The following is a 19,153-nucleotide window of genomic DNA, read 5'->3' on the forward strand; positions in this document are numbered from 1 at the left end:
CAATCCTACAGAAACTGGACAGGGTAGTGCAAACCTGTAGTCTCAACACTCAGGAGGTAGAGACTGGGAGATCACAAGTTCAAAGTCATCCTCAGTTACATAGCAAGTTCAAGATCAACTTGGGCTATATGAGGCCCTGCCTCCAAAGCAACCAAGCCACACCAACAGCCAACTTTAGCATTTGAGTGTTTTTTCTCTTCTATTTGTTATTGTATATCATCTAAGTGGCAGAGAGCTACATCTTACATTAATCCTGAGCTTGTCTTACATTTGGGGTAAACAGGCCACTTACGCTTGTTGAACAAACCCCTGTAGTGAGAATTTTGGTTTCTTTAAAAACAGTTATATGAATATATTTTTGTTTTGATCCCAGGTATGGGATATGGGGCTGCTTCAAACTGTCCACAGCGGCTGTGTCTCTCGTGCTCTGGTAGAGGTGTTAAACAGCTGCACAGTTTAATTCTGGGAACTCTGGAGAGGGTATAAATGCCAGAGCCCAGAGAGGGAGCGGGGCACTCTGAACCAGCTCATTGTTGCTGTCGTGGTTTAATTTGACGAGAAGTTGGTGGTATTCTGACAACAAAGAGTGGACTTGCTCCAAGGAACCTGAGAACAGTTATCAACAGGACGTAAGAGGTTTACGTCCCTTCCCCTCTAACCTTTTCTCCTACCTGCTGTTAGAAGAGATTGAGTGAAGGGTGGCAGATATAAGAACCCAATGAAGTAGCCCCCCAAAGACACCTACAGACCCCAACCTACTTCACCTGAGGTAAAAATAGTTTTGAAAAAAGCCGTAACAGTAAAGCCTAGGTCTCTCTCATGCTATTGGCAAAGCCACAGGTCACTCACCATACAAGCAGACCAGGAGCTCAAGATAAAAAGCCACCTGAGTGGTTTGCCAACAGCAGCCATCAGACCTCAAGGGTTAATTAGAATCGGATTTTGCTCTCGGCAAGTTGTGGTTAACTTGAGGGCACATTGCCAATTAGCCCAAAGTCTATACAGTGGTGAGAAGTTGTAGGCCAGTAAGGCAGTCGACACAATGAAGAGTCACATGGTTTCCGTAAGACTCAGCCCGAACCTTCAAACTCAGCTGTGGTAGGAACTGATGGTGGATGTTTGGGGATTTAGGCTGGAGAGGTACAATTAAGTATATGACAGTGACAGGAAACTTACAGCATGTTATCAAAAGTACAAATGCACAGGTAACTACTACATTGAGTAGGGCACGACAGGGAATTCTTTAGATCTTGGGTTAGAATTAAACCTGAAAAAAGGACCCTGGTAGGCTGCTTTTTCAGGTATGTTAATATCCAAGATAGTCACAGCATCTACACTATAGATGTGGATGTTGTGGGATGACAGCACTGTTTATTCCTGTTTTAGTACATGAAAACAGAGTTGAAACTCATTAGAACTTTTTTTTTTTTTTTGAGACAGGGTTTCTCTGTGTAGCCTTGGCTGTCCTCGAGCTCACTCTATAGACCAAGCTGGTCTTGAACTCAGAGGTCTGTCTGTGTCTGCCTCCCAAGTGCTGGGACTAAGGACAAGCCCCACCACCAACTGGCTTTTTCCTTCTTTTTTGATTTATGTGTATGAGTGCTCTACCTACATGGACACCTGCGCGCCAGAAGAGGGCATCAGATCCCAGTATAGATGGTTGTGAGCCACCATGTGGTTGCTGGGAATTGAACTCAGGACTTCTGGAAGAGCAACGCTCTTAACCTCTGAGCCATCTCTCCATCCCCAGAACTAGTCTTACATAGGAAGAAAATAAAAAATGTATTATGCTAGTCATGTTATTAAGAGGTTATTGTATAGGAAACAAAGTCATTTTATCAAATTACAGTAAATTGTTCTAAAACTAGGATGGGGCAAAAACAACGGTTTAAATCTTATACTTTAAAACAGGGTTAAAGCTTTGACCCCACAGAACTAGAGCTTGTTGTGTCTCAAGCCTAGCTATGCAGTAGGCATCACTACCACCCACACAACACTGTTAAAACGAGGCAGGTAATATTGGCAACCACAGAAATAGAACCACCCAACCCTAACTTAAAGAATTACGGAAAACTGGTTTAGAATGTGCTGTTCAACACATGAAAACCATTCTCTTTAGAACATGGAGTCTGGGTATAATACATGGAAAGTTCCTGTAGGTAACCTTGTGCCAGATGGCATTTTCAGGAGTGGGTAACAAAGGCTCTGCTCTGGCCAATGAATTTCTTGCCCTTCTGATTAAAATCCGAACACACGATTGGGAAGTGGTGGCACACTTGGAGGAAGGTAGGTCACTGGGAATGTACCTTCCAGGGATGTATCTTGGCCTTGGCCCTTCCCCTCTTCTCTTTCTTTTGGATGCTGTGAAATGAGCAGTGTTCTTCTGTCACACTCTTCCTCCTCTCCTAAAAGCCACTGAAACCTTCAAAACTTTGAGATAAAGCCTTTCCTATTTTAAACTATCTTCCTCAAGTACCTATCACAGTGACAGGAGTCTGACTATAATGCAATATTAAAAGAAAGCACAATGAAGATGCTTACATGAAAGCCTTTTTAATTTGGTTGGTACACATTTAACAAAATATGTTACAATAGTAATCCACGAGGAGGTACAAGATATTATTTACAATGACAAAACTGTGAAACAAAATAAAAATGTTCCTCAAACAGGGATGCTTTTAAGACAGGATTTCACTATGCTGCCCAGGCTGGGCTCAAGTGATCCTCCTTACCTCAGCCTCCCAGGCAGCTGAATCTAGTGTGTACTGCCACATTAGCGCTGCTTAGAAACTTTTTACTGTGAATCTGGAAGACTTTCTGCTCCTGTTCATTACTCAGGTCTGGAGCCCCCACAGGAAGCACGTAAGGCCCAGGAGTAGGGGGTGAGAACACTAACACATTTGGCAATTAAGGATCATCTGTTCACGTGAGCTGGCAGGGAAGCAAAGGGCAAGACACAAGGAAGCCTCTGTTGAAAATACCTAGACATGTACGTCCTTAATCACGTGGTTATCCTTCTCATCTCTGCAGAAAAGAACCCAAACTGCAGTAAATACCTACTTAGTTGTCCTATCAGCATAAAACCAGTGACCCTTAAGACACCAACTCCCTACAGCAGCAGTTTCCAACTTTCCTAATGCTGTGACCCTTTAATACAGTCCCTCATGTGTGGTGACCCCAACCATAACATTATTTCATTGCTACTTCATAACTGTAACTACTACTGTTATGAATCATAATGTAAGTATCTGTGTTTTCCAATGGTCTTTAGCGACCCCTGTGAAAGGGGTCATGACCCACAGGCTGAGAGCTGCTGCTCTATAACATTAAAAACTAATGAACATCAAGAAAAGTATTAAAGATTTTAAACTAATTTTGCATGAAGAGGATACATGATCCAAAAGTATATTTAACAAAATTCCTCTCATATTTACTTTTCATGCTCAATTCTCAAACATTCCAGGTTTTTTGTTTTGTTTTATTTATTATTATTTTTTTTAAGGTACTGAGGCTTGAACCCTGGAACTGATAAGTATGCAAAACATGCTAGGCAAGGGCTCTACCACTGAGCCCTCTACCTAATTTCTATGATCTGAAATCAGTTACACACACACACACACACACACACACACACACACACACACACACAGAAACAGAGAGACAGACACACAGAGAGAGGCTTAAACTTGCTTGCTTAAACTTGCTTGTTTACCAAATGGACTGCCTACTTTTCCCCACTCCTGCAGTGTGACTAAAATAGGCTTAAGGAAAATGAGCTATATCCACCGGGAATATATAACAGGAGTGTATTGACTTATAAAACAGCCAGCCACATAAACAAGAGGTCATGTAAAAAAATACCCAAGTGCTTATTCTTGGTGACAAACAGGATACACTGCGCATACATCATCTGCTGGTCCATCTAAGCTACTCAACAAGCTACGAGTTTGGCAAGCAACGCTGTAAAGCAAGATCATTGTTTCAAAATCAAATCTGTGGCTCTTCCAATGGCGACTCAAGAGCTTCCATCAGCTTCTTATTTGCTTCCTCACTATGCCGGCTCTGACAGTGAGTCAAATGTTTCTTAAAGCCTCTTGGGAAATTTGATTCAAAATTACATCGTGGACATTTAAGTAAACTCTGCCCATGGGCTGCTACATGATTTTTAAGGAGAGACTCCAAAAGAAACGCTTTCCCACAGATTGTGCACTTGTACGGGCTGTGAACATTGTGCTTATTAACTAAGTGATGCAGGACGGCACCTTTTTTCATGGCACGACAGCAACATATTTTGCAATAATATTTCCCTTTTCCACGCTTCATATATTTTGCGATCTCCTCCTCAGAAATGAATGCCTCCTTCTCTTCAGTGAACTGAAGCACATTTTTGGCCTGCTCTGGACTACTCATCTCCATTTTGTTCTCTTTGCTAAAATCAATAGATTCCACGTCCACCTGTTCTTGATCGCTGCTTGACTCCTGACCCTTGATGTCCATAGTGTCTAAGTCAGTTCTGATGTACTCACTGCTACTGAGCTCAGCATCCGAGTTCTCTTGGCTGTCTTTCTTCAGCTTCTTTGAAGAAGGAAACAAAGCATCCTCTAATAGTTTCTTAGATGTAGCCAGAAGTCCTTCCTGGACCAGACCGTCACATTTTGCATCATCCACCGCTTCAAGCTGTAGCTCATCACTAAGCTCACTGGCCTTCTGGGCCTCTGAGAACACAGTGGATTTGGGGAGCTCAGGGAAAAGTACATGCTTCCGAGACTCTGGGAAAAGCGTACGTTTCCGTGGCTCAGGGGAAGCAGGGAGGACTGCCTTGGTGGGCTCAGGAAACAATGTGTTCTTCCTGGGCTCAGCATCAATGGAGAGGACAGGTTTCCAGATGTCTGAGGCCACCTTTGGGGACTCAGATGAGCCTGAAGAAGCATGTTTCCGTGTCTCAGGGAAGACGTTAGGTTTCTGAGCCTCTGTAATGAAGGAAGACTTCCAGAGATCAGGAGAGCCACCACGAGAACTTTTCTGGCACTCAGGGAAATCAAGTGAAGCAGGAGAAGTCTTCCGCTGGTCAGGAGAAAGCTTCCAAAGGTCTGGTGACCCAGACGGCTTCCTCAGCTCCGGAGAACCTGCTGGACTTCGGATCTCTGGGGAGAGTGGCGGGCCTGGCCTGCGAAGCTCAGGAGACACAGGGGGCACTGCCTTCCAATGTTCAGGTGACAAAGCCAGAGCTGTCTTTCGGAGTTCAGGTGGGCCAGACTTCCATGACTCTGGAGATGTGGGGGGCGTTTTCCAGGAACCAGATGAGACCGAAGACTTCCAGGATGCAGTGGACATAGATGGAGCTGGTTTCCAAGGCCCAGGCGACACAGAAGGTATTGGCTTCCAAGGTCCAGGAGACATAGATGTAGCAGGTTTCGATGACTTCCATGGTCCCGATGTTGCTGAAGGACTGGATTTCCAAGGTCTAGGAGAACCAGGCGGTCCAGGCTTCCAGGAACCTGGTGATACTGCTGGGGTTGGTCTCCGTGGCTCTGAAGTGATGGCAGGGAATGGCTTCCAGAGTTCAGGAGACTCTGATGGGGACGGCTTCCTTGGCTCAGGGGAGGCAGCCCGTGCCGGCTTCCGTGACTCAGGAGATGCAGTGAGGGATGGTCCCCAAGGCTCAGGGGAAGTGGCCAGAACTGGGGACTCCGGAGACAAGGCTGAAGGCGGAGCCCCTGTATCTGCAAAGGGAGAGTGCTTCTGGGGTTTGGAGCTGACAAGAGCAGACCTTCCTGACTCTGGAGAAGGGGCTCGGTCAGGCTTCTGCAGCTCAGGAAGCACACAGGCGGGGTCTAGACATTCAGGAGAAGAAGCAGGAGCAGCTTCTGAGTCCTCAGCAGGAAGACAAGGAGCCTGTGGCTCTGGACAAACAACAGGGCCAGAGTTCTGAGGCTCCAGAACCGGAGGAACAGACTTCTGTGACTCTGGAGACAAACTCGGACCAACTTTCTGTGTTTCCAGGGGGAGGGCTGGAGTGGGCCTCACTTCTGCCGAGTCAAAGGCTGAATTCTGATGCTCAGGAAGGGAAGGACTCTTCACAGATTCTGGCTCTTTGCTCAGCTGGTCTTTTGGCTTGTCACTCCACTTCTCTGAGGCAGCATGCTTAGATGTGATGTGATAGTACACACTGGAGTACATCTTGCTGGTGAAAAAGCACTTATGGCAGTGAAAGAGTTTTGCACTCTTCTGGTAAAATATGAGCTTGCCTAGGCCTCCAGCATCCATCTCATCACAGAATTCAGGGTGAATAGTGCCCATGTGGATCTGCACATTCTCGTAATCAGTGCCCCTGAAACCACAGTGCTCACACTCCAAGCGTATGGAGGGTTTGTGCAATTCCTGACACACTTCCATCTTCTGTCACAAGGCAAAGGATGTGCTTCCAGGAGGTCCAACACTGCTGCAACAGAGGAGAGAGAGGTTACTGCCAAAGGACACCACGCTGAAGAAAACGCTGCACTTGCACAGCTTTAAGTCCAGAATGGCACATGCTTCATGAAATACCCCTACATGACTTCCAAGAAAAGGGAGATTGATTTTTAACTGAGTCACAGCACTCTGAGTCTTACGTAGATCGTCTCATTTAATCCTAACGCTATCACTCAAGTATCAGCTTCATTTCTGGGTGAAGAAACTGCGTTTTCAGAGAAACTGATTTTCTCTAGTCCAGGTTCAGGACTATCATTCTCAAGAATAAACTTGTAACTACTTACCGTAGCTTTAGATCCTAACCCTGAGTCAGCAAATTAGCTGTTCACACACAGAGGTGATACACATCTGGTGATTTCTATCTAGGAAGAAACTGTAGGTCCTTTCCAGGAGACTGTTCAGTCGAGCTATGGAAAGGTGGTTTTTAACATGATCCTGGCTAAAATTTTAAGCCAATTTCCCTACTACCCTTTTGTCTTCTTAAAAAATAAGGTATTGAGCTGGGCATGGTCAAACACACCTTTAATCCCAACACTCGGGAGGTAGAGGCAGGCAGATCACTGTGAGTTTGAGGCCAGCCAAGGCTGTTACACAGAGAAACACTGTCTGGAAAAAAAAAAAAAACAAAAAAACAATTAAAAAAGGTATTGGTTTATTACATCCATCTTTCTTAGTTATTTGTGAATGTTAATAAATATATAATTACAAAGAAATCAGTCCTAATCTATTTTCCAACTTATTATTTATCTCATTAATTTTATAGTATCTAACCATAAAATGTTTTTTTTTATAAAACTGGTGTACATAAATTATTTAAAACTTAAGGCTTAGAGTCTAGGTTTTATGTTTTTTAGCCAGGGTCTCATGATCCAGCCCAGTTTTGGCTGAAGCGCTTGTACTTGCCTAGGGCTTGCACATGCCAGGATTACAGACACATATTACTACACTTGACATAAGTTATGCTTCCCTACCCTGTTATTTTTTGATCATTTAGTATGTTTTTTTCTAATTTTGATCATTTCATTCTTCTTTTTGACACTTGCATCCTTTGGTTTGTTGTTTTTATTTTACTTTCAATTTAAAAATTTTTTAAACTTATTTTTAAAATTTCATAAATATGTATTTATATAATCCCACATTTCCAAACCCTCCAGTGTTGTCAACCCCCAAAGCCATGAGTTTTTATTGGTCTCTCTCTCTCTTACACACACACACACACACACACACACACACACACACACACACACACACTCACTCACTCACTCACTCACTCTCACCCTGCTGAGCTCATTTAGTGTTTCTCATCTGTATATTTTTAGGGCTGGTCACTTCCTGGGAAGACAGATTCTTTTTCTCAGGAGTTGCCTGAACTCTTCCTCCAAGGGTGGGGTTTTGTGAGATTTCCCTAATCCACATTGTGGCTTTTTTGGGGGGTGCTATGAATTGAATATAGGACCTTGCACATGTTGATAAGTACACAACCTTAAGCTCCATCCTTAGTCACATTAAATTTGCACCATTAATCTACCTGCAAAAGGGCATAAGAATCTAGCCTGACCTTTTACCCCAATCAGCTGTTTCAACTCTTGGTTATACAACCCCTTTCTTCACAACCCATTTCTTCACTTAATGGTCAATGTTCTATTTAGTACTTTATCCTCTATCTACTCTGAACTCCAGTTTCTCAGTATTTCCCTCTGTTTCTCAGCACTTCCATTATCCCCTCTGACAATCTACATTCTCAGCACAGGAGCCACAGGACAGACTTTGTAACTATTACACACAGTAAGCTTAGTCACACCGCACAGTCTTTTCTCACTGTCAAGAGTGGTGATACACACTTGCAGTATGGCTGTCCTGGCTATTCAGAAAGAAGTGCAAGAGAATCACTGGAACCTAAGAATGAGTTCTGAGGCTAGCCTGGGAAACACAGGAAGACTGTGTCTCTAAAAATAAATCTATTTTCTCATTAAATGATAGTCTACCACTTAGCAGAAGTACCTGCCATGGCTGAACACACCTAACATTCTCTATGACACAGGTGACGACGGCACAACCATATTCACTCCTCCTGCTCCTTAGTGAGCAGCACAGATTGAAGCATTTACAATGCACAGGGGCGCCCTAATGTCGACAGTGAATTTAATAACATTTTTATTTTTGATAAGCCTCACTTATCCTAGTATTGTTGGTTTTGTTTTCTCAGACAGGGTTTCACTATGTACCTCTGACTGCCCTGGAACTTGATATGGCAGACAGAGCTGGTCTTAAAACTCACAGGAATCTGTTTGTTCCCAAGTGCTGAACTAAAGAAAGGCATTTCCCCCTCCTTTACAGTCCATTTTGTTACCTACCCCAACAGGCAAATCCATTTCTTCTTCAGGGAGGGTCACCTTAAATCACAGGCACACTTCCTGCTTCCTCTCAATTTTCCTTCAGCCCTAGTCAGATGTATATTTCCAGCATACCAGTCACCAGCAGTCCTCTCTGTCTTGACTCCTTGACAGCCCACAGCTCTCACAGAGCCAGGTTCACCCCTGTAACCCTTTCATGTCCCTGGCAGTGTGTGCTCAGAAAGCATTTCATCAGTCATAATGTTGTTCCCTGAAGACCAGGAACTTCCCAATCTTTAGACTCACAGACTTTACAACTAGGAGACCTGTGTGTCCATTTCAATACATCAAGAGCTTGAAGGAGGATCAGAAGTGCAAGGCCATCCTCAGCTACATACCATGTTCCAAGCCTGGGATATACAGACTATCTCAAAAAAACAAAACAAAACAAAAACAAAACAAAACAAAAACAAAAACAAAAACAAAAAACATCAACAACTCCAATATACAGCTGAGAAAACTCAACATTAAATGCCCCGTTCAACATCAGGGAAATAAGCAGCACCCGACACAGGACAAAACACCCTAGGGTACCTCAATGTGATTAAAACAGCAGAAAAATTCAGTTCAGTGAGCTGAAGGAACCCTTATCAAGAAATCCATGGAGCTGGAGAGGTGGCTCAGAGGTTTAGAGCACTGGCTGCTCTTCCAGAGGTCCTGAGTCCAATTCCCAGCATTCACATGGTGGCTCACAACCATCTATAATGAAATCTGGTGTCCTCTTCTGGCCTGCCAGCATACATGCAGATAAAACATTGTATAAATAAATAAATCTTAAAAAAAAAAAAAAAAAAAGAAAGAAATCCATGTAGCAAGTGCACAAACCAATGCATGCTTTATCATGAAACAACACAAAGTGGTTTGTCAGTAGTGACACAATGAGAAATTAGCAATCCATTCAGGACCAAAGTGACCTGGAGGGCTTGAGCCCAAGCTTTTCATTTTACAATGAAGAAAAAACGCTGAAACTCAAAAATGCCTTCGTATAATATATTCCAATCACGAGTTCCCCTCCCCCAACTCCTGACAGATCCTCCCCACCAATCCAACTCTATGCCCTTTCTTGAGAGTAACTCTTAAAGGTCTTGATTCTGAATCTTTGCTGAACAATGAGCACAGACTTCAGTCTAGATTCCAGTGCTTCTAACACTAACTATAAAAATAACTCACCATGTAGCTCAGGCTGGCCTCGAACTCACAGAGATCCACCAGCCCCTGCCTATTGAGCACTGGGATCAAAAGTGTGTGCTACCATGTCCCACATCAACAGTCTTTTAAAAATACATTGATACACATGTTTTATACTAAAAATCCAACCCAGAGCATATGTGAGCTAACTGGGCATGGAACCTACAGTGGTTGTCAACCTGACAATACTTGGGGGAGCCTCAACTTTAGGATTGTCTCCATCATGTCTGTGGAGCATTTTCTTGATTTCTAATGGATGTGGGAGGGACCAGCTCACTGCAGCAGGTACTGCCCTAGGCATGTGGGCCTTTGCTGTGTAAGAAAGGGAACTGACCTGTTCCCTATCTTCTGCTTCCAATGTCTATCACGTTTGCCCTTCTGAATGAGGATTGAGCATTTTCCCTAGGGTCTTCCGTGTTGTTTAGCTTCTTTAGGACTATAGATTTTAGTATGTTTATCCTATATTACATGACTAATATAATTGAGTATATACCAAGTATGTATTTCTGCTTCTGGGTTATATCAATCAGGATAGTCTTTTCTAGTTCTCACTATTTGGCTGCAAATTTTATGATTTCCTTGTTTTTAATAGCTGAGTAGTATTCCATTGTGTAAATGTACCACAATTTCTGTATCCATTCCTCAGTTGATGGACATCTAGGTTGTTTCCAGCTTCTGGCTATTACAAATAAAGCTGCTACAAACATGGTTGAGCAAACGTCCTTGTTGTATAGTTAAGCATATTCTGGATATATGTCTAGGAGTGGTATAGCTGGGTCTTGAGGTAGCACTATTCCTAATTTTCTAAGAAAACGCCAGACTGATTTCCAAAGTGGTTGTACAGGACAGGAGCCTACCACAAACAGCCTCTGAAAGACTCTACTGACCGAGGCATTGAAGCAGATGCCAAACTTTGGGCAGAGTACAAGGAATCTTATGAAAGAAGGGGGAGATAGAAAGACATGGAGGGGACAGGAGATCCAAAAGAAGACCAACAGAGCCATAAAAACTGAGCCCTGGGGGCCCTGGAGAGAATGATACCCCAACCAAGGACAATGCATGGAGAGGACCTAAAACCCTGGCTCAGATGTAGCCCATAGACTCAAGTCTCCAAGTGGGGTCCCTAGTCAGGGGGGCAGGGACTTTCTCTGGCATGAAGTCAGTGGCAGGCTCTTTAATCACTGACACTCCCCCGGAGGGGGGATTGCAGCCCTTCCAGGCCACAGAGGAAGACAATGCAACCACTCCTGATGTGACTTGATAGGCTAAGGTTAAACAGAAGGGGAGGAGGACCTCCTCTATCAGTGGACTAGAGGAGGGGCGTAGGGGTAGAAGAGGGTGGGAGGGTAGGATTGGGAGAAGATGAGGGAGGGGGCCACAGCAGGGATACAAATTGAATAAATTGTAATATATGATAAAAATAAAATATAAAAACAAACAAAAAAGTAAAAAAAAAAAAAAAAGAAAGAAAAAGAAAAGAAAAAAGAAAGAAAGAACTGAACTGTGAGATTGGGAGCAAGCCAGTATGAAGCTTTACTCCGTGTTTTCCGCCTAAGTTCCTACCTTAATTCCCTCAAAAAATGGACTATAACCTGTACGATGAAATAAACCCTTTCTTCCCCAAAGCTGTTTTTGATCACAGCAACAGAAAGCCAACTAGGACGCTGGATCTACTAGTGTACATACATACTTGTATCACTGTTCTTTATGAATAACCGGATTTTTTTCCTAAGGTTATACATTTTTTTGACTCGTTTTGTGTTTAAATGAAAAAATTGAACATAGAGCACAAAGAACTCCCTCGATCCTACATATTTTCCGATTCTATTAACAATCTCCATTAATTAGAGGGATAATTTGTAACAAGTGGTAGTTTTTTGTTCCCGAGTGCCGGGATGGAACCCAAGGCCTCAGATTTGCAAGAACTCACCCCCGAGCCGCAAGCCCAGCCTGAGGACGTCCACAGTTTACGAGGACAGACCTCTCTTGATGCTGCACAGCTGCTATCACCTGTGCACCACTGCTAACTTCACTGCTCTGAGTTCCTTGCGTTCTCGACAAGCACCAACCGTTTACCTGGGGGCAGAACTGCTGGGCACCAAGCGACCTTTAGTTTAAATGTGAGGGGACACTGGATTGGTACCAGTTTACACTCCGCAGCAAAGTGCGCTGGCCCTTTCTTGGAAAACACCCGGCTAGGTTGCAGCCATCCGAAAGGCTAAGCCTTGTCCACGTCGGGGGTGTGGCTTCTACAGGGGATCACAGGTCTTTGGGGCCTCTGGACAGCAGCCCTACAGCAAATTCGAGACCGACACCGACCCCTTCCGTCCTGTGAGCCTCCAGGCGGCACCAGCCGAAGCAAGGAAAAAAACCAAACCAAAACAACAACAAAAAAAGGCCGGCCACCGAGGCAGAGAGTAAAAGAACCCCCGTGCGCTCCGGCCTCCAGGCCGCGCCAAGCTCCCCGCGGCGCCCGCCCGCACCCAGCAGCCCGCACCCCGGCGACCGCCCGCTCCTCACCCTCCGGCGAGGTGTCCAGGAACGAAGAGGAGGAAACGCCCACAGAAAACGCTGGGCCGGCCGCACGGCCTCGGGAATGGCGGCTGGACGCAAGACCAGCCGGGAAGTATCGCGCGCTCGCACCGGAAATGCCTTCGCGTGCCTCCGGGTCTGCCCCTCCCCTGGCCCATAAGGTTCCTGAGCTGAGCTGGGCTGGAGGAAACAAGGGGTCCCACCCCTGGCCAGGGCTACAGTCTCTTTCCTACCGCCCGCCCCCTTTTTGTCTTTTGAACTGTTCCTTCTGAGTAAGGATGGAGTCATTGGCATACTTAGAAATACAAGACAAATACAAGGCCCAGAAGACAGCAAACAGGTTTCACATTTCCCCAAACTCAAACTCTAGAAATGGTCTTCAATTACAGTTGAAATGTATCCGCCTTCAGTTTTAGTAAAGTTAGCTAGTTTGCCTTACTTTGTACACCTACGTAATTCTTTTAAGTTTTTGCCATTTTTGTTTGTTTGTTTGTTTGTCTGTTTTGGTTTCTTGTGTTTTGTGTTGGATGTTGATGGAAATGAACCCAGGGCCGCCTCGTTTAGGCAGCACCCGCGGTCTAACATGTAAAACATTACTGACTTTGTTTTTTTAAGACACAGTGCCTCCCGGGGTAGCCAAGATTCACCTGTCTCTGCCTTCCAGGTGCTGAGATCAAAGGCGCGTGCCACCACTAGCATCTCTAAGCCACTTTTGAGAATCCACTGCTACTTGCACCAACAGTCACTATTCAAGGACCAGCACATTTCTTGCTGCCCCTCACAACCACCATCCGCTGTGGTTCTCCATGTTTGGAGTCAACCCTTGTCCATGGGGGTCGAGAGATCCTGGAGAAGCTAGAGGTGGAGTCAGGAAACCTATGGAGTGGAGAAGAAGCAGGAACTACTTGGCAACTCAGGGGAGTGAGAATGTGGAGAATCCAGGAAGCCTGCGGGGGTGTGGCAGAGCAAAAAGTGGGATTTGGGAGACCAATGAGGTGAAAAGGAGCAGAGCCTACCTGGTGGTACTGTATATCGTTCGTTATTTGGATATCGAGATGCGACTGACTACTTGTGACTCTATATCCGGCTACTTTGCTGATTTATTTTATCAGCTCCTGAGAGTTTTGTGTGCGCATGTGTGGAATCTTCAGGGACGTATGAAATCATAAAAACGGACAGCAGAGAAACTTATAAAAAATTTGAATATAATGTTTCTTGATGTCCTAGTTTGCTTCTGTGTTGCTGTGATAAAATACTAATAAAAAATAAGTTGAGGGAGGGGAATGGTTTATTTTATATGATATTGAGGAAAGCCAAGGAAGGGCCTCAAGGCAGAAACCTGGAGTCAGGAACCTTGAGTCAGCAGAGACGTTGGTGATATTCCTGGCTTGCCCCTTCCTTATATAACCCAGGCCCACCTGCCCAGGTAAGGAAAGGCCCACAGTGGCAGGGGCTCTCCCCGCGAAGTTAGCAATCAATACATGCCCACCAGCCAACCTAATGCAGAAAATTCCTCAGTTGAAGCTCTCTCTTCCAAGGTGTGTCAAGTTGACAACCAAGAATAACAATCACACTTGCCTAACTGTTCAAGCTAGAATTTTCTGTGTTAAACAGAAATTATAACAGCAAGATTCCTTACATTGTCCCTTATGTTTGAAGTTTTCAGTCTTTCGCCATTGACTGTGATAGACTTTTTTGGATCTTCGGGCTGAAGTAGTTTGTTTCTACTCCTAGTTTTTAAAAATGTATTCATCATGAAAATTGAATTTTATTAAATTGTTTCTAGATCAATTAAAGCAATCAAGCGACTTTAAAAAAAAAACTCATTTTAACCATAGTATACATTGTAGTGACTGATTTTTATATATTGAACCATCTTTGCTTTCCACAAATAGGTCCTACTTGGTCGTGGACCCAATAATCCAATGTGCTGCTGAATTCGGTATGCTAATATTTCACTGAGAAATTCCACATCATTATTCATTTCCTGATATTAGATAGTGGTCTGTAGTGGTTCTTTTTCTTTTCTTTTTTTTTTAAAATAGTGTGCTTGTCTCAATTTGGTATCAGAGTAATGCTGACTTCACAGAATTGGGTAGGATATGTTTTCCTTTCTTCAGTTTGTATATTTAAATTGTGAGAGACACAGTTTTCTTTAGTTTGCTATAAATGTTTGGTAGAATTCACCAACAAAATACTTATGACCTCAGTTATGTGTTTGGTGGATTTTTAAAAACTAACTTCACCTACTCTCCCACCCCACCCCCGCACGCACCCAACATGGTTTCTCTGTGTAGCCCCGACTGTCCTAAAACTCACTCTGCAGACCAGGGTGGCCTCGAACTCAGAGATCTACCTGTCTCTGCCTCCTAAGTGCTGGGATTAAAGACATGTGTCACCATTGCCTGGCTCACCTGCTTATTATGTATAGGCCATTTCAGATATTCTATTTCTTTGTGATATAGTCTTAGTAGGTTTTGTGTTTCTAGGAATTTGTCCCTCTCAAATGTGCTCCTATTTGTTGGCATATAGCTGTCTGTAACACTCTTTTAATTCTTCAGTAATGGGTGAAACAGGAATATTTTCAAAGAATAGACCTTTTGCTTTATTGGATTTTGGTTTTTTTAGTTCATTTTTCTCAACTCAGTTCTTTATGGCTTCTAGTTTGTTTTGTTCTTTTCAAATACCTAAAGTTATAAACTTATATTCTAGATTCAGACTTCCTGTCATATCATGTGTTTATAGCTACATATTTCTCCTTGGCATAGCTTTTGCAACAGCCTCTAAAAGTAATGCATGATTTAGTTGTCATCTTAGAGGCTTATTGTCTCCATTTGCTAACGTACACCTCATCTTGGAAGCTTCTAGCCTTTGTACAATCTAACCTAGGCCCAGAATGTTTTTAGCCTCTGAGACTTATTGCTGAAAATGCTCACCCTTTCTACTTCTTTCTGACCTCTGGCTGGCTGGTTCAACTCAACTGTTTTGGCTCAAACTCCTCTCCAAGCTGACTAATTCAAATTGGCTTCTTTCAGCTTCTGACTGAATTGCTCTGCTTGGGTTCAAACTAACTAGCCAGCTGTTCTTATCTTCTGGCTCCTCATTCTCTGGCTCATTCTGTCTTTACCTGTGTGAAGCCATGTTCAGAATTAAAATTCCTCTACAGCAGCCCATACATTTTAGATGATAGCCACTTTTCCTTCATTTCTAGGCATCTCTTAATTTATCACTTGTACTGTTTAATTACTGTTTAATTTCCATGTGTATAAATTTTCTAGTTTTACTTGAATTAATATCTTTATCCTACTGTGGCCTGAGATGATGTGTGTGTGTGTGTGTGTGTGTATATATATATATATAATTTATTGGTACTTCATTTATTATTGAACATGTTTTGCCCTGGAAAAAGTGCCATATGCATTTTAAAAGAATGTATTTGCTTATTTGGATGCTCCATGTCTCTTAGATTTACTTCATTCCCTGTTTTTTTTTTTAATTCCCTAGACAAAAGTCACCATTTTTATCAAACTGACTTATTTTATTCAAAAATTTTATTTTTTCTTTTTAAAATTTATTTTTTTATTCATTTTACATCCCGATTATAGCCCCTCCCTCCTGTCCTCCTTCCCTCCCTCTCACCCTTCCCCCTCCCTTATTCCTCAGAAAAGGGGAGCCCCCAACTAACCCACCCCAGCTCATCAAGTTGCATCAGGACTGAGTGCGACGTCGTCTGCTGTGGCCTGGCCAGGAAGCCTTGCCTTCTAGTGTTCTTTATGTACTCTAATTGCATGTGTCTGCCCTCTTTATCCATTATGTAGAAAGGTGTTGATGTTCCATTGGTTTCACCATTATTTTGTATGAATTGGGTGTGTGTGTAACTGTTTATAATTGTTATCAACTATTACTATATTGAAAGTTGTCAATTTGATTATCTTTCGTGGTTACAACTTTTTTCCTGGTTTTATAATAATCTCTTTTGGTTAATATTTTACTCATTTCCAACCTATTTGTCTTTGGCTCTGTAGTTAATCTGTATTTTAAAATTTTACTTTGTTTTCAAGTTTTGAGGTGCTGGAAATCTAACCCTTGTTAATCTTGGTGAGAGTGTTGGGTTCTTTGGGGAACTCAGGAGAGCACACAAGTCCTCCACAAATGATATGGTGCTCTGGTGGTAAGGCCCAGGCCTCCATGCTGATAGCGTCTGATGCTGGAGTTTTCAGGCAGGTCTGGAAACTCTAACAAGTTCCCAGAAGGCACCAGAGCTGCTTCTGGGTGGAGAAGACTGCTGTGAGAATTACACTGTAGTGGACAGAGTGGTTTTTCTTAAGTGTAGGTTCTGTGACATATTAAAACAACCAAGGACTTGAACAATGGCTCAGTAGTTAAGAACACTGGCTGCTCTTCCAGAGAACCTGAGTTTGATTCCTGGCACTAAAATCACTGGGAGCCAGGCCACTCTGAGGCTTTCTCAGAGGCCCAGATGAAAGGACAAAAGGGACACTAGTTCTGTTTCCTTGCACAGGGGTAGATTTGGCAAGGTCTGGTTTTGGGCTGAGGTCAGGACCTCGAAGGAGTTAGAAGTTTCACTTCGTGGGAACCCAGCATTCCCCTGCCCCTTGCCTCCTAAGGGCCGTGGTCTTAAGACAGCTGTGTCTGAGTCATGCTGTGATCTCTTAGGCAACACTGACTTAGCTTCCTGTTGACCCTGGCCTATTTCCCCCTACCAACAGTATATAAGATGCTGTACTTCTTAATAACCTTGCATGGCATAAGAAACAGCTTGTGCTAGACCTCCTGATTCCAAACTTGCCTATCTTTATATTCCCTGATCTTTCTTTGAAAAAGGATACCTGTCATTGAAAATATAATCTGCTGTCCAAGTCACACCTGGTAGCTCACAACCATCTGTAATTCCAGTTCCAGGGATCTGACATACTCTCCCAGCTTCCTCGGGCCTCAGGTATGCACAGATGTATACGCATACAGATAAAACAAACAAAAAAGCAACTAAACAATGCCCTACTGGGAACCCAGGCCGTTGTTCCTGTCTCTACCTCCCGGTGTTGAGATGCAGAGCGTGCACCACCACACCTGCTGTTTTCTAAAACGTGGATTCTAGGAATTGAACTTGGGCCCTCATGTTTTCATGGCAGGCAGGTCACCACCTGAGCTGTCTCCCCTCCCCTCAGCATGCTTACTCATAACACTGGGAATACTAACTTGAGGAATACTGGGTAGTGAGCAAGCATCACCAGCCTTAATGTGGCTTTCGGGTTAAGAAGCCCTCATTTAGAGGAGAGAGCACAGACATCCTGGCCTTTTAGGGATTCCAGGCATTTTGTTTGGTTTTTACCTATGTCTGTTGTGTAGTAAGCATGTTGGGGTCCGTGCATGCGTGCATGTGTGTGCTCCCTGAGCATGCTGACCTAGCTAATCAGGCTAGCCAGCTTGTTCTGTAGAACCCCTATCTCCATCTCCCACCCACCCCTCCTCTGCCCCTGTTCATATAGCTCAGGCCGCCATGCCCATCTAACTTTTACACAGAAGACAGACATCAGAAGACACTAATTACTTAGACACCTCCTCCTCCCTCCTGCTCTTTTGATGTGGAAATGTGGCCCTAGTGACAGGTAAGGGAGGCACCAGTGAGAAGGCACTTGAGGGGAACAGCCATGTTTTCAAAGGTCCCTTCATAGCTACCATCACTTCCTTTGCATGGCCAAGGATACGTTAGTGACCAAAGTCTCATCAGTGAAAACACAGCCTTACATTAAAGATGGGAACAGATCTGTGAACAAGCATAGGTATATGGCTTTTAAGATCTAGGGTTTCTTTGTTGTCATTGCATTTTTTTTTATGAGTGGGTGGGGTGGGAGTTCTGCTTACCACAATCTAGTATCTCTCTCTGATATTTAGGGAAAATATACAAAGCATTTGCTAAAAAAAAAAAAAAAGAAAGAAAAAGAAAAAGAAAAGAAGAAAGAAAGAAAAAATTATTGGATTATCCTTTGAACCTAAGAGGGAAAATCAGCCTTGCTGGTTCAGATGCCTGGCCACTTAATCACACGGTAAGGTCTCTCTTCTTAATTTCAATGATGTTAAAGAGCTGTCAAAAACCTGAAAGAAATTCCTTAAAAATGTTTTTTTTTTTTTTTCCTTTATCTTGTTGAGTTATCATAGAATGTGAAGGAGGAAGGGAATGATACAGAAAATATTACCTTCAGGACAAAGATATAGCTTACTGGTGAAGTATTATTTTTTGTTTGTTTGTTTTTATAACATGTACAATGGCCATAGGTTCAATATCCAGCATCAAATCTACATTTAAAAACAAAAAGCCAGCCTTGGTGGCCCATGCCTTTAATCCTAGCCTTTACAAGGAAGAGGAAGGCAGATTTCTGGGAATTCAAGGCCAGCCTGGTCCACACAGTGAGTTCCAGCACAGCCAGGACTACATGGAGAAGGAGGGAGGGAGGGAGGGAGGGAGGGAGAGAGAGACCCTGTCTCAAAACAAAACAAAACCATGTAAACAAACAAGCAAACAAGTCATAACTTCATAGAATACCAGT

General features: G+C 43.5%; 1 protein-coding gene across 2 annotated transcripts; it reads right to left on the minus strand.

Moving 5' to 3' along the window:
• Window positions 1–2,537: 2,537 nt before the first annotated feature.
• On the minus strand, window positions 2,538–12,689 carry Champ1 (chromosome alignment maintaining phosphoprotein 1). 2 transcript variants are annotated; one of them, XM_055608419.1, is made up of 2 exons: window positions 12,573–12,689; window positions 2,538–6,439 (listed from the first exon to the last, which is right to left on the minus strand). In XM_055608419.1, exon 2 carries the CDS (start codon window positions 6,394–6,396, stop codon window positions 3,988–3,990), a length of 2,409 nt encoding a protein of 802 aa, XP_055464394.1. In that variant the 5' UTR covers window positions 6,397–6,439; window positions 12,573–12,689; the 3' UTR covers window positions 2,538–3,987. The 2 variants fall into 2 exon arrangements, with proteins under 2 accessions (XP_055464394.1, XP_055464395.1); XM_055608420.1 differs by having other exon boundaries at window positions 2,538–6,442.
• Between the last annotated feature and the right edge of the window lie 6,464 nt (window positions 12,690–19,153).

This window comes from Psammomys obesus, unplaced genomic scaffold, assembly GCF_907164565.1.
Source record: "Psammomys obesus unplaced genomic scaffold, mPsaObe1.curated_primary_1811, whole genome shotgun sequence".
In the NCBI taxonomy this organism is placed as follows: Eukaryota; Metazoa; Chordata; class Mammalia; order Rodentia; family Muridae; genus Psammomys; species Psammomys obesus.